The sequence below is a fragment of the Balaenoptera acutorostrata genome, chromosome 10, assembly GCF_949987535.1.
Source record: "Balaenoptera acutorostrata chromosome 10, mBalAcu1.1, whole genome shotgun sequence".
NCBI lineage: Eukaryota > Metazoa > Chordata > Mammalia > Artiodactyla > Balaenopteridae > Balaenoptera > Balaenoptera acutorostrata.
This window is the reverse complement of record NC_080073.1, coordinates 69,762,002-69,778,102: the sequence shown is the minus strand read 5'-3', so window position 1 is coordinate 69,778,102 and position 16,101 is coordinate 69,762,002. Positions and strand designations below refer to the sequence as shown.

Below are 16,101 nucleotides of genomic sequence, written 5' to 3'. Positions count from 1 at the left end.
TATCATTCAGTCTTAAAAAGGAAGGAAGGGGACTTCCCTGGCGGTTCAGTGGTTAAGACTCCGTGCTTCCGATGCAGGGGGCGCAAGTTCGATCCCTGGTCGGGGAACTAGGATCCCGCGTGCCGCGCGGTGCGGCCAAGAAAATAAATAAATAAAAATAAAAAGGAAGGAAATTCTGAGACATGCTACAACATGGATGAACCTTGAAGATATCATGCTAAGTGAAACAAGCCAGTCACAAAAGGACAAATACTGTATGATCCCACTTATTTGAGGTACCTGGAATAGTCAAATTCATAGACACAGAAAGTAGAATGGCAGTTGCTGGGGGATGGAAAGTTATTGTTTCATGCGTACAGAGCTTCAGTTTGGGAAGATGAAAAAAAGTTGTAGAGATGGATTGTGGTAATGGTTGAATAACAATATGAATGTACTTAATGTCACTGAACTATACACTTAAAAATGGTTAAAATGGTGAATTTTGTTATGTATGTTGACTACACACACACACACACACACACACACACACACACACACACACACACACACACACATATATCACTACCAGCTAGATAAAGCAGAGCAAACACAAGACTAGGAATTCTAGGGTGTGGTTTCTGTCTTCAGTCTGTCACCAGGTAGACTCAAGATGCTGGGCAAGTCCCTTAGCCTCTCAAAGTGCTACTCAGCCCACAGGTTTGTTATGAGGATCGAATGAGAATGCGTAAGAAAGTGCTCTGAAAGGACCAAAGCTCCATATGGGAACACAAGGTACTATCACGATTAGCCATAAACCTGCCCATGCCTGGAGGGAGGGCTAAGCACACATCCACACAGATGGTACCACAGAAGGACGGGGGGAGGAGGACCGAGAGCGTTGAGTACTTCCCTCACCTCCTGTACAAGTGGTTGCTGGAACAGTGGAATGAGAGGATTCGTCCTTGGAATGTCGATGTGAATCTGAAAAAGAGAAGCCGCATCCAAAAACACAAATGCCAGTTTGTTCTTTTGAGAAGTTATTTTCTTAGGAACCAGAAATCAAGGGAGTAAGAGTGAGAGCACAATTTATCTTTAGAAAGAACTGACTGCCATACAAAAATAGTCTAGTTAAACCTACCTACCTGTGCATCTGGAATACATTTCCATGACAGCAATAGCTTACTGAACAGTGAGGAAACCTTCCCAAATAAACCACTTACACCAAACAGCAATAGGCTTCACAACTTAAGAGAATCACCCGCTTTTTTCCTATTGTCTGGAATCTGTTTTACTCTGGGCTGGTACTTATTTAACAGGTATGATCAAAATGTGTACGCCTCTTTCAGATTCTTACTCAACAGTTCCCGAGAAGTAAAAGAGCTCTGAAAGCTGCAAAAACATGCCAGCATAGAGAACTAGAGGGAGCTGGCCTTTAATAACTGGCACTGAAAGTTCTGACTTCTGTGAAGTCACGATGATTGGCTTTGGCTTCTGGATTTCCCATTGTCTAACAATCCTAAGGACTGTGTCAATAGCCCAGAGGCTACTTCAATTCTTGGAGCTTGTTGTAGACAGTTGCCTCCCCCAGTATTTTCCCCTCTGCAACCACGAGACTCCCCTTCACACCCTCCACCTTTCCGCAGGCTGTGGGGACCACTATGCGCAATGACAGAACACTCCCTGCTAAGGCTGCTGATGGCTACGGCTCCTGCAGACAGATAAACGTGGGTGCTAAAGAGGCACTGCAGCTGCCAGGAGGACACACCGATGTCACAGTCCAGAGGGATGGACCACAGAGTGAACTCATCTTTCAGCTTGTGTCCCATAACCCTTACTACTCTCTGTGTGGTCTGTGGACCAGCAGCAGGTGGCATCACCTGGGAGCTCATTAGAAGTGAAGGTCTCTCCCCAGACCTCCTGAATTAGAATCTGCATTTCACCGCAATCCCTAGTTGGGATTTTATCATAATCCTAGGTGATGTGTATGCACATGAAAGTCAGAGAAGCACTGCCACCGACCAGGACCCCCTAGAATCTATCTATTTAAAATGGCTAAGATAAGAGCTACTGAATTAGAAAGAGGGGAAGTAGTTCTGGGAATAAAATTAATTCCTAACCAGCACACTGTAGCCTGAAGACTTGGAAAACTCGCACCCCAAGAGCACTTCCAGGAGCCACACCTTAAGATTACGACTAGTGAGCAAAAGGGCAGCAGGCGATGACTGTACCTGTCTGTAGGTATCCTGGTGATGTTCCTCATTTCGAGAGTCATAATACTGTTCAATGAAGCCAAAATACTCCTCCCGCTTCCGCTGCAAGGTCAGCTTCCTCCTCTCGGTGTTCGCTGGGAGATAGCCCTGTAGACAGGACTGCTAGTCAGATGGGGACAGGCACTGGTTGGATGAATCCTTAATTTTTATTTCAGCCTGAGCAGTGGCTTGGAAACTATCAAAGGAACCGAAAGAAAGCTGCCAAGACACAGCCGTAAATCCCATCTTGGTTCTGGCCCCCCAGTGTTTGCCCTCTCCTCCTTCAGTGAGATGCACATGTGGGCAGATGAAGCACGGCCAACCAGGGCTATTTACCCCTGCACCCCCTGCACTGCGCTAGGAGCGGGTACTGCTGGAGCACTGCGGAGCTCCGGAGCTGGCACAGTAGAGCAGCGAATGTAGGTCAGTGGGAGGGAACTGGACCCAAGTCAGGACCTCCTGGGGCTGCGTGTGCACGAGGCAATCCTTCCCAGGGTCACGGGGAGGTGGCCGCCTCTGTGGCATATCTCAGTGGCGTGCCACGTGAGTCGGTGCCGGTTACACATTCTTTTCTACGGTAACACTCAGAATTACCAGCTTAGGAACCTGAATGGAATCTGCGACACAGCAGCTGCAACGTCCAGACACAGAACTGCTGGCAGCAGCCCCGCTCCTGGCCCCAGCTCCGGGCCAACTTACATTCTTATCCCTGGTCTAGATCCCACTCTCAATTCTTACATCTCCTGTTCCCTTTCCATTCTCACCACATCTACTCCTAATAGCATTCAAACTTAGAAGAAGCAGGGGCAATGATTACACGGCTGCAAGACTGGGGGTGGGGGCAGTCAGGAGAGAGACGTCCTCTTGCAGGCAGCTAAGGGATACATTCCATAGCGAGCAAGCAAGCGCCTGGAGAGCAGGGGCCGTGCCGTCTTCACTTCCGTATATCCTCACAGCACCTGGCACCATGCCTGGCAAACAGCAGGCCCTCAATAAATCCTTAAAAGATTTACTGAACGAATGAATGAATTTTACAGGCTCAGGAAATCAAAGTGTTCCTATCGCAGTGACAGGCACAGTGCTCCGTTACTCAGTGAAAGTGGGACTAGTGCAGGCTTCTGAGGGAGGCCCGTTTATCAACTCTTCACAGTTGCAAAGTGGGTTACTCCTACTGAAAAAGGAGGGAAGCCCAGGGAATGTGGGAGCCTGTTCAAACAAGCGCTGGCTCACCCAGCCTCACTGTATTCTTCCTCCTCAGTGCTGAGAAGGCGAGATCAGGGCTACAGGCACAAACGTGTGCTCTTCTACGTGTGTGGGAATAAACTCTCAAGAATGTGTTTCTTTATGCAAAGAAATAGGACTACGGTCCCACAGGTCTGCCACATCCGGTAGGACTAGAGAAGTCTACGGAGCAAGACTTATGTGACCAGACTAACCTCAGCAGGTAAGAAGGGCTGTGTGAGGCTCACGCTTCTCTACACAGTGGGTAGAACTCACCGATAGGAGTCTCCAGGTTACAGGCCGAACCTCCCTGGGAACCCCTGGCCAGCTACACTTCCTCAGTTCATCTGCAAATAGATAAAGGCTTTGTTGGATGTAGCCCTTCCCACAGATGCCCTAAGACAAGCCTCAGCCAGCGCTGCCTGGTGCCTCCCACCGTTCCAGTAGGACGATTGCCATCGCCACCGCCACCACTGCCGCTGCCACCACCGCCACCAGCTACCGACAAGCACAGGGAAAAAGCCCAAAACACAGCCCTGAGCAGCAAAGCGCCAAGGTCACGGCTCTGCAGCAGTGATCCAGTCAGCTCAGAGATTAGAGTTAGAGGGGAAGAGAAAGGCCAGTAGGTGTGGATTTCAGTAAGAATCACCTGGAGGTAGGGGAGACCAAAGCCAGAATAGCTACAGGCCACAGAATCCAGTCCCACCTAATTTGGTCCCTAATTCCTAGTAACATATTTCTGACTTAATACCTGCATGTCACTTCAATGGGCACCAGATCAGGAGATGCTGGAAAAGTAAAAGAAGGAAGAATAAAGAGCAATAGCTTCCAGGTCTCTGAGAATTCCAGTCACCAAGAGGTGCTAGCTTTTGCCCAGGGCTCACGGCGACTCACCTAAGTCGGTGTTGTGGCTGGAGAGAAGCTGACGGAATTTTTCTAGGCGGGTTTTCTCCCGGACAGTCATCGGGGGTGCCCCAGAAGCGTTCTGGTCCGAGATCCGGGCAACAAGGGGGATGATGGGTCGGAGAGGGAGGGACTGCTGTTTGTGGAGTGGGTTCCTCAGGCATGTATCACCTGAGATAATTTGAAAGAGAAAGAGGACAAGCTGTGTGAAGAGCACAGGTTCTGAGAAACCTTAAACCTGACTGTTAACTGGTCTCCTCCACCAGAGCTGCGGCTGCATGGTTTGTGCGCTGCCTGAAGGTGCTCGGTGTAGAGCAGCCAGGGGATGGAAACCCAGCTGCGCTCCATTCATCCGCCCAGGGGAAGGGCTGCGTTTTTGTCATACACACCAAGGCACCTTATGTGCAAACAGAGACTCCAGCTGCGGTAGCAAATTTGACAACTTTTTTTGTGACTTCAGGGGAAAATCAGTTGTCTTCTTTCTACCCCAACCTGGAACTTTTCTTGGTGCCTAATAGCAAGTTTTGGGGCAACGCAGTCAAAGGCAGTGTTTGCCTTCCTTTTCCACGTCACGGAGCACAGAGAAAATGACACTGTAAAGCACACCGCAATGAAAGGAGGTGGCTGATCTCCCGAAGCCCCAGCCCCAGCCAGCTGCCCCAAGGGCTGAGAGGGTCAATACCTCTGGCACAACTCTCACCTGTCCTTGGCCCACTAGTTGTGCTCTGCACACGGGTGAGAGGCTCTGGCCTAAGGCGGGTTCCTCTGTGCCCCCATATTTCTCACCAGCCAATCACATTTCTCTAACTGAAATAACAGGAACACAGACTCAAGCTGAACTCTGTGTCCAGTTCTAGACACTTCTAAACTGGACGGTAGGTAGGAGAAATGAGCAGTATAGGACTAACATTTATTGAATGCTTATTAAGGCACTATGCTGGTCACAGTTACATATGACCTCTCATTTGATCCTTAGAACATACGGTAGGAATTTATTACTATTTTAGAGATTAGGAAACTGTAGCTCAGAGAGGTTAAGTAATTTGCAAGAGAGAGCTGAGATACCACCTTAGGTCTGCCTGACTCCAAAACCCTTATTTATTTTACTACCCCAAATGAAACTCAGTTTTAAATTCTGACTGTCCTTTCATGACTGTTTCATATTCTTTACATATTAGGGCCTTAAAAAGCAGTAGTCACAACAAGAATAAAACAGTGAATACTCATCAACAAGCATGACAAGAAGGTTTACAGAAACAACTGCCACGGAGTACTTGGCTTGGATGCCTAGTGTAACACGGGGCCTAGAAAACGCAGACCACACACTGCAGAGCTCAGACCAGTGTGCACTTCCGGAATCAGTGACTGACAGACAGATGCTCCCCGGAGGGAACCTCATAACAGGAATGCTCTGGGCAGTCCTGGCTGCACAAGGGCAGCTCATTAGGGATGGTGGTGGGGCCTTCCCTCACACTGGGACCCTGTGGAGACCCTCAATCACGTGTGAAGACACTTTCCACAGCCTGTAGCTGTGGCCACCCGGTCAATGGACACTGAATGCCTGTCCTGGGCACGTCATTGAAGGTTTGAGCTGGGGCCCGAATCAGCAACGGAAAGTGACTATGGAATGATTTTAAAGGCCTTTCAGCCTAATTTCCTGACCACAACCTTAGTCTGAAACTGTAAAAGAAGTTCTCTTAGAACATGAGCCAGGACACGCGCCAGGGCTCTGACATTCTACTTTCTTTTTCATCCTTTACCAGTCAGCTGTTTTAACTTTCACTAGCTTGAGGGCACTTCCCCCTCCAGCTCAGAATAACTGGCTTCCATAAAACCCTTCAGGGCAACATTAAATACAGCAACGGATACTTAAAAGAGTACACCGAGCATCCCCAAACATCTGGTAAAAACACCATCATCTCAACCAGTTACTGCTGCCAGTTTCCTGAAAAGAAGGGGTATCTCCTCCCGCCCCACCCAACCTGGTGGGCAGGGAGCCGTGACACAGGGACTCCGTCCCTCAGGAACAGGAAAAAGACAACCTATGCTAGTGGCTGTTCCCCACAGCTGAGGAGGTCAACCAACAGTGCCAAACATTTGTGAAATTCAGCCACTAACAACTGTAACTACATATAGTCAGTAGTCTTCAACCTGACCAGGCCTAAAGCAATGTGAAGCAACCAAACCACAGAAGTTCTGGACCCTACCACAGGTAAAGGAAGAAGAGCATGGCAGGCAACACTCGGGTGTCAGGAAGTGAAACCCTGGGTCCCAGGGCCAGGCAGCCATCCAGGTGGGAGGAGCAAGTACAGCTCAGGACCAGTGAGGCTCACTGACGTCCCTCAGGCTTGAGCCCGCTTATTTATCACCCAGTGGAAGATCTGAGGGAGGCCCTAAAAAAACCTGTTTTTATTTAAAAGGCACTCTGCTGAGGAGGCTGAGCCTAAGGAGGGGAGCTGGACAGACTTACTGGAATTTCTGGACAGCTGGGCGTCACTGCTGGACTTTATGACCTTGTAGCTGGCAGGAACATCGGATGTCGTTGACTGGGACCGCTCTGGTTTCACCCTCAGCTTGCTATGGTTTTCTAGCACTTGGGCAGCAGTTGCCAAAGCAACTTTTGAGTTCAGAGTTTGGAAAGAAGGGGAGGAAAAGTCCTCTTCCTCATCATCGCCAATGTCCCAAGCATCACTGGTGTTCCGGGCAAACTCATGAAAACTGGAGGCCTTCTTATTCTTCAGAGGAACCGTGCTGACTTTTGACCGTTCTTTAATGAAGCTTTAAGAAAGGAGACACCGTTACGAAGGAATGGTCTGACACATCTGACCATCTTCACTTGCTTAATATAATAGTAATAGTATTACAAACTATCTCATGCACAATCATTACCTTCTTCAAACAAAAAAATATCCGTTTCCATTCCTCATGTGATGCATCCAGACCACCCCTATGCTGCAGAGCCAGATGAAACAAGGACAGCAATGCTCTCCAAATATTCCATGTGCTCCTCTACACTTTCCAGCCCCCCTGCACTTAGGTGACGCTATATGACTAGTTCTGGCCAATGGGCTAAGGAGAGAAGTGAGGCAGTCCCTTCTGAGCCAAAGTATAAAAGAACAGGTGTGAGTTCTCTATAAGCTTTCTTCTATCATGACAACTCCAGATGGTGGCGCCTCCCTCAGCCTGGATAACAGAGTGACTATGTGGAGCAGAGCCTGCCCTCCACACCCACCTGACTCTACTTTGGACAGGTGGTGTGAGTGAGAAATAAGCCTTTGTTGTGTCATTCCGCTGAGATTTCAGAGTTAATCTGTTATGACAACATAACCTAAACTATTTTTTAAAGCAGGACATCAACTACTGGTAGAACAAGAGACAATTTTAGGTAGCCCACATGTATGATGAAACACTGAGTTCCAAAATGAACAAGTTGTTCCCTTTTTATTCTGTTAAAGTCCTTCTGCTGCCCTTGAGGAGAGATCTGAGTTTGCTGCCACTCCGTCTTTACGACTATTTTTTAACAAAGTGAGGGCAGTCTCAGGATCAACATTTTGTAAGAACAGAATCTGGCTTAGAATTTAATTAATAAGATTGTTTTGTGTTTCACTCTATTTATTTTTAAGGTTACTTTCTATTTTTGGCAAATGATACTGGTTTTCCACTTAGGGAACTAATAAGGTTTATTTTAAAAATAAATCTAACTGAGTATATACGAGTTTATTTTTTCAAATGCATTTAATAAATAATAGTGTAGAATACAGCAAAAAAATCGTGGAGACAGTACATGACTGAATAATAGAAATAAAGTGCACAATAAATGTAATGTGCTTCAATCATCCCAAAACCATCTCCCCACGCCGCCCCGCAGTCCATGGAAAAACTGTCTTCCATGAAACCAGTCCCTGGTGCCAAAAAGGTTGGGGACCGCTGATGTAGACCTTTCCAACTTTCCTGCACTTTTCCTCTTCTTTTTCTTTTTTGGCTGCACCATGTGGCTTGCGGGATCTTAGTTCCCTGACCAGGGATCGAGCCCGTGCCCCCTGCAGTGGAAGTGTGGAGTCTTAACCACTGGACTGCCAGGAAAATCTCCCTGAACTTTTCCTCTCTGTGAACCCCTTAAGGTCTGGGGGCCCTTATTCTGGTTCTAGGGGACTAGGTAGTTGGGACATTTCTAATTCAGTCCTAATTAGCATCCCTGAGGACTGGAATGCAAGGGGTAAAAACATCATTAAAATGCCTTACTGTTTCCCTCAGCAAGCCAGGGCAACTCTAGACTAAAAACAAGGCTCTGCTGGAAGAGCTGAAGTTCCCCCATTTCCAAGATATGTTTCTTCCCTTTGGGTAGAGGTGGGTGGTCTAATACCCTTCCCATCTCCCTAGATACGTCCAATAGTTATTCTGAAAGATAACTGTTCCTAACATCTATAAATACAGACTCGTAACTCATACAGGTCATCGGAAAGTCCCTATTATTAACACCAAAAAAGATATCACTGAGGCATAATTTCAAACACTAGTCTCGCACAGAGTAAAGGAAAATATATCACTCTATCACCCAGGATGCAGGAGATAACATAAGATTACAGGAAGAAACAGTTCAAACGGGAAGGAAACAAGATACCATTTTCCACCCACTAAATCAGTAAAGATTTAAAGACGCATCCTCTTTGGTGCTAACTAAGGTGTAGTGAGACCAGCTCTCTAATACTGCAGGTGGGGGTGTATGTTGTACCACCTTCTGGAAAACAATCTGGCAACATACACACCATGAGCCTGAAAATGATTCATCATTTCTGACCATAAGAAAATAATCAGAGAATCAAACAAAGGTAATCTAAAACAGTTTATAATGGTATTATTTATTTTGGTTAAAAACTGCAAACAACATAAACATCTAGAAATTGCAAATGATGAAATATATTATGTTTCAGCCACCAAATGGAATGCTATACTGCTTATCGAAAATCACATATTGAAGGCTATTTAATAACACTAGAAAATGATCTCAATAAAGTGAAAATTGAACCAAAATTATATATTTTCTGTGATCTCTATATTTCTTAGAAAGTATATGCACAGAAAAGACCAGGAATAAAATGCATCAAAATGTTAACATTGCTTATCTCTGGGCTATGGAATTATAGGGGATAAATTTAATTTTTATACTTCTGTGAATTATTCATGTTTTCTACAATGAGCATATTATTTTTATTAACCACTGGAAAAGGTTGTTTTGTTGGCTTTCGTCAATCCCCAAAGTAAGAGTACTGAATGAACAATCAAAAATGAACAAGAGCCCAAATCAAAGAAAATAAAACTGAGGCAATGCAGCGCAAAAATCTGCACGTCAAAAATCCATGAGCCAGTAAAGCAATTATACCCCAATAAAGATTTTTTTTTTTAAAAAAAAAGGATCTGGAAATTTAAAAAAAAAAAGAAAGAAAGAAATCCATGAGCCAGAGGCAAATTACTTCTCTGCAGACCTCTTGAGGCTGTATGTTCTGGATTCATCACTATGCTTCTCCTCTGTGAAAGGGGATCCAGGATCCACAACCTGCAGTACTCACCTCAGTGGGTTCACTGTCAAGAACAAATAGGCGGATGTGTAAGAAAGATCTGTCATCAAAAAAATGCTGCATAGGAGTATGTGGCTATTGTTATTGTTTTCCTCCTTAGAGACCACGTGTACCTCAAGATTGCACACGATGATTCCAATGGAGTGATAAAGAGTACTTTGGATGCCAAGGTTATTTTTTTTTTCCTTGGTTAATGTTTCTTAAATACCCTCTTGATGTCTTAAGAATTCTTTAAATAAACCATGAATCAAGAAGCTGAATTTTAACTCAGGTCAAAGAATTGACTAGATGCTATTAGTCTAACATTGGGTGAAGCATATGCACACCCTGGAGTGGATCAAAACACTGCACCAGGGACTTGCCTGGTGGTACAGTGGTTAAGGATCTGCCTGCCAGTGCAGGGGTCATGGGTTCAAGCCCTGGTCCAGGAAGATCCCACACACCGCGGAGCAACTAAGCCCGCGAGCCACAACTACTGAGCCTGCGTTCTAGAGTCCGTGCTCCTCAGCAAGAGAAGCCACCGCAATGAGAAGCCCGTGCATCGCAACGAAGAGTAGCCCCGCTCGCTGCAACCAGAGAAAGTCTGCGTGCAGCAATGAAGACCCAATGCAGCCAAAAATAATAATAAATAAATTTTAAAAACAAACAAACAAAAAAATACTGCACCAAGAGATGGGCCATGGTGAGTGTCAGTAAATTATTAATCCAGGTAATTCTAGCTGGGGGTGCCTCTGGCTTATAGGTTGCCTAATTTTAACATGGTCCCAACTAATCTATAACTAACCTGAGGCACAATAATGCCACAGTGTGGCTTGAAGTTCAACCAAAATTACTTAAACAGAACCATATCAAAGTTACAACCAACCTGGCCTCGCATAGCCACCTTCACCATACCTCCTTACATCTGTATGCCAAATTATAGTTTGTTTGTTATATGGGTTAGGAAACAAAAGATCAATCATTCTGTGATTTGATTAACACTATGTTGTTTTACTGAGGCGGCTGTTCACTTAATAGAAATACAACACAAATTTATTTAGAAAAATAACGTTTGACACTGGTAAGGGGTGTGAAGCAAGTGGAGAATTTGCTAAATCCAGTCATATCAATGACTAGTGTGGCTTCACATGAACTAGATTTATAACTCAGAACTAGGATATCAATTCAGAAAACAATAAATTTAGAAGCTTATCATACCATCAAGTGGCCAATGGGGCCACTCTGCGGTAAGACTAGTTTTATCTGAGGTATAAAAATTATTGCAGGCAATATTATCACTAATGGTAATAATTTGGCAAATGGAAGTCAATATACACAGACGGGTAATGACTTGCTGTGCTCGTGCAGTTTAGATGATTAAAGACCCAATGTAAAGGCTTCGCTGTGATGAGGATTAACCACACAGTAATTAATGGTAGCCTGAAGTGGAATGGTAATCAGGTAGCGGAGAAAGTAATAAAAATGTCCCAACAAAGGCACTCAAATAAGGGCAATAAATGTTTTATAGTAACAATCTGGAATTGTAAAATGGTCCAGTGCAGACCTAGATGTTGTCCCAGATTGTAGAGTGGTAATACCAAACCACCACATGCACAAAAAAGGGATGCAATTTATTCAGTGACAATTATATTCCTCCCAAATTGCAGAGCTAAATAACTACTTCTACTGAAAGTATGAATGCAACTCTGCTGAATGACCAGTGGAAACATTCATGGTTTTATATCATTAATAGGTGGGAAAAAGGGACTTCCCTGGCGGTCCAGTGGTTAAGACTCCGTGCTTCCACTGCAAGGGGCACGGGTTTGATCCCTGGTCAGGGAACTAAGATCCCGCATGCTGCAGCGCAGCCAAAAAATGAACATAAAAATAAATTTAAAATAAAATAAAAATAGGTGGGAAAAACAAGAGTATATAAAGTTTGCCTTGGCAGTTTGGGATATGGTGATATTCCTCAAGACCTGCCCTAAATACAGAATCAGGGAAAACTCAGTTGATGACAGATGCAGAGAAGGTATGGTGACTCTGACCCAAACATAAAATAAGACAGTACATCCCACTGCCTCATATACAGGTGGATGGCAGATTTTACATTAGCCATGTGTTTATCAAAGGCCATTATAAATTATGCTGGAATGGATCTATTACCAATCAACAAATCCTGGCTGCGAACAGAACTGACTACAAGGAACAGAATACTCAACTATGATGCTTAAGTTGTAAAGACCATGATGTCAGGGCACTGAGCTGGTGTCTCTGCAATTCTCATCTTTCCCTCAGGGTACAAGTTAACTACTATGAGTTCTTCGCATCTCATTTTCTTTTCTTTTTTTTTTTTAATTAATTAATTTATTTATTTTTGGCTGCGTTTTGTTTTCGTTGCTGTGTGTGGGCTTCCACTAGTTGTGGCGAGCAAGGGCTACTCTTCATTGCAGCATGCGGGCTTCTCATTGTGGTGGCTTCTCTGGTTGAGGAGCACGGGCTCTAGGCGCACGGGCTTCAGTAGTGTGGCATGCAGGCTCAGTAGTGTGGCTCATGGGCTCTAGAGTGCAGGCTCAGTAGTTGTGGCGCATGGGCTTAGTTGCTCCGCGGCATGTGGGATCTTCCCAGACCAGGGCTTGAACCTGTGTCCCCTGCACTGGCAGGCGGATTCTTAATCACTGCGCCACCAGGGAAGTCCCTCGCATCTCATTTTCACACTAACACATTGAAAAGCAGGAAATGTGAGTGGAGGCAAAATGCAGCTTTCTTCACAAAACGATCTCTCTCTGGTCAAAAAAAGAAAATCCTTCCAAGAACCCTCCTTCAGGAGACTTTCCTTTACATCTCATTGGCCAGAACCAATGAGATGAGCCCATCATAGACCAGTCACTGGTATTACCAAGGAATTATTATATAAGGCTTAAACTAACCCAGATACCTACTCTAAGTACACTGTCACCTGCTCAGGAACTGAATAGAACTGTGGTTCCTGAGCAAGGAAGAAGCAGGTGAAGGGAAGACTGTTGGGAAGGTAATTAACCGTGCCTGTTACACTGGCCAACAGACCAGAGAGTCCACGGTTGGTAAAACGAGGAAATAGAATTCATTATACTTAATAAAAATATCACAAAAATATGACAGAAAACATGTTTCCCCTTAAGAAGATCTAATACAAGGTACATACTAAGAAACGTTAAAGAAAAACCCATTGTCTAAGTAAATGCCAGGATTTCATTCCTTCATTCCATAAATATTTACTCAGTGCTTACTATGTGCCACCTGCTGGTCTAGGTGCTAAGGGTACAGTGGTGAACAGAGAGCTTACACTCTAGCGGTTCCTGATATAAAAATTGTGCATTTTACAGAAATGAACAGCAGTCATGCCTCTATAGTAATTCAGAAGACTGTACCTTCTACACATTGGCCAAACTGCAAAAAGAATGAGTTGGTAGAATTATAGAAAGTTCACCACACATTAAGTTATTAAAAGAATATTAAAATATTGATAATGCATATTTGATAAGGTATTTTTCTAGGTATTCAAAATATTTTAATGTACATTATCTTTACTTCCCCATTGACTATGAAGAAAGAAAGGGTAGATATTATCACACAGGCCCCTGAAGGATGAGAACCTAGGTCTCCTGTACCTCTCAAATCATTCAGCTTTCACTACAAGCGACAACTTTCCTAGAAATAAGTCTCTAAGATTAAGCCTGCTCAAAGATAGAGGCAAAAGTTCTTAGAACATGCGAGAAGACGACCCATCTCCTCATTTAAATTTATTGTGGCTGAATGATGGCCTATGAGAGAAAGATGTGATAAAGCGATAACTGGGGGTACAAATACACCCACACATCTTGGATTTAACTAGGGTCTCTGTTGTGTTAGAAAATAATTTAGAGAATTTTACTAGAAGAAATAGACTTCAGGACAGGGGGTGGGGTGGGATTAAAAAAAAAGAAAGAAAAAAGAAATAAAAGAAATAGCCTCCAGGGAGCTTTTAACTCCATTGTCTGGCTGGGTTTCCTTGAGTGTGTCAAAGAGAAAGAGGACCTGAAAACTGCCAGCCCCACAGTTATGTTCTATTTGCCTCAATTCTCAGAGAATAAAGAAGAGGGCAGAAGCAATGGGCCTCAGAAGCAATGGGCCTCAGAAACCAGAAGAAGGTCATCAATCATTCAATTTCAGGACAATACTTAATCAATAAAGACCTTCTCACAGAACAGAGAATCCAACACCAAACCCCTACATATACCAGCTTCCAATATAAGAAAAAAAATCTCTGATGTAAGTTAATTTTCCACTTAGTAATGGACTGCTTAGAGGTAAGAAGATTGCTCATCTTCTGATCAAAAACAGAGCAGAGGAGACGCTAGAAAAGGTCCAAGTGGAAACTGTCATTTCAACAAAGTAGGGGAGGGTTTCGGGGTTTTAGGAGAAGTACATGCATGAAAGGAAAAATATCTTGACTTACTTTTTGGTGAGCCGAGGATCCAAAGGAGGGTGCTGTGCTCCATACACGGGCTGGATGCTAAAAGCAAGGAACAAAGGAAGAAGCAAGTTGTCAGGAAAGTAAATATGTTGGGTGAGTACCACCTGCATCACAACATTGGAAGGGACTTTGAGAAGCAGGTTGCCTCCAAGAACAACTATACCCAAGCCAAAGGATAGCACCCTACTCTTTACAAAAAAATGTTCATCTTCCCCGGTGAGGTTTCAGTGCCCTACGTAACTGACTGTCAGGAAGTTCTATCTGTAAAGAAGGCAGCATGGAAAGGCTTTAGAGTTGGAGAGAACAGAGTTCAAATGCCAGTTGTGGCATCTACTACCTCTACAAACTTGCACTAGATTACCTGACCACTTTGAATATGCTCTCTCATCTATAAAATTGGAATATCACCTACCCCAAAGGACCACTTGGACTACAAGACAGTGAAGCAACACCACAAATCAAGAGTAGAGTGACCCACGGGACTCTCACACACGGCTTGTAGGGGTATAAAGAGATACGACCACTTCAAAAAAGTTTGGCTGTATCTAGGAAGAACAAAATATGCATACCCTAAGACCCAGTATTTTCACTCCCAAATATATATCTTTAGAGAAATATATAGATATGTCTATCAAGAGATACATATAAAAGTGTCCATAGCATTATGGATCCTTTTAGCCCCAAACTAGAAATAACCCAAGTGTCTATCAACAGAGAAATAAACTGTCATGTGTTCACATAATAGAATACTTTACAGCAACGTAAATAAACGGAGTAAGGCTGAAAGTAATGTGAATGGATCTTACAAATGTCATCTTGAGCAAAAAAGCAAAGAATAAAAGAGTAGATACTGTATAATTCTCTATATATATACACTTCAGAAACTGACAAAAATGATTTCTATTGTTTAGGGATGCATCCATAGTAGTAACACTATAAAGAAAGCAAGGAGTGATTAACATAAAAGGACGTGGTTATCACTGGAGGGAAGGAAGGAGGTGTGAGAGAGAACAGACACAGGGGGATTCTGGGGTGTTCACTTTGAGATTATTTATCAAGTTATTATACCAAACAATTGTTTCATGTACTTTTCTGTAGTAGTTCACAGTTTAAAAAAAAAAGAAAAAAAGAGGGACCTGAAAATAATTGTTTATCAAGCCAAACTGTTGTTTAAGTACAAAGGTGACAGAAAAACATGTTTCAACACGTAAGAACTCAGGGAATATGGTCTCCCTGACTCCTTCCTGAAGAAACTACTAGAGGAAAATCTTCTATTAATAATGAAATAAATGGAGAAACTATGGCAAAAGGACTGATGGAGAGCATTTAATTGATTTTACCTTAAGCCTGAGTCTTAAATTGGAGGCTTTATGGTTGCAGAAGAGAATGTAAAAAAATGTAATTGGCAAATGTTAAAGTGGGATGGAGGAAAAAGTAGATTGAAATAAGTAGACTGATTCCCTCATCTTTTACTGACAAGGCTCGAAAGATATTTAAAGCTGATAGCTCAAGTAATATAGGTATAAGTATGTTTCAAGATATAAAATAAAACTAAGAAAAATAATACAATCAACTAAAAGCAAGTGAGGAGGAGGCAGGAAATATAACTACTAATTTCATCATTACTCATGGCAGGGAGTCAATAGATACTGTCTGAAGAAATATGGTAAAAAGTTATATGCAATCACTAGAATAAAAA

The 16,101-nt window shown here is 43.6% G+C and overlaps 1 protein-coding gene across 1 annotated transcript in view; it reads right to left on the bottom strand.

The window, feature by feature from the left end:
* Nucleotides 1-16,101, bottom strand: part of TBC1D22B (TBC1 domain family member 22B) — a 64,044-nt gene that overhangs the window by 37,001 nt on the left and 10,942 nt on the right. The window contains exons 2-7 of the mRNA XM_007197937.2: nucleotides 14,385-14,441; nucleotides 6,823-7,130; nucleotides 4,344-4,523; nucleotides 3,726-3,796; nucleotides 2,208-2,336; nucleotides 895-960 (exon numbers count right to left, since the gene is read on the bottom strand). Coding sequence (XP_007197999.1) covers nucleotides 895-960; nucleotides 2,208-2,336; nucleotides 3,726-3,796; nucleotides 4,344-4,523; nucleotides 6,823-7,130; nucleotides 14,385-14,441 — 811 coding nt within the window. The remainder of the gene's footprint in view (nucleotides 1-894; nucleotides 961-2,207; nucleotides 2,337-3,725; nucleotides 3,797-4,343; nucleotides 4,524-6,822; nucleotides 7,131-14,384; nucleotides 14,442-16,101) is intronic.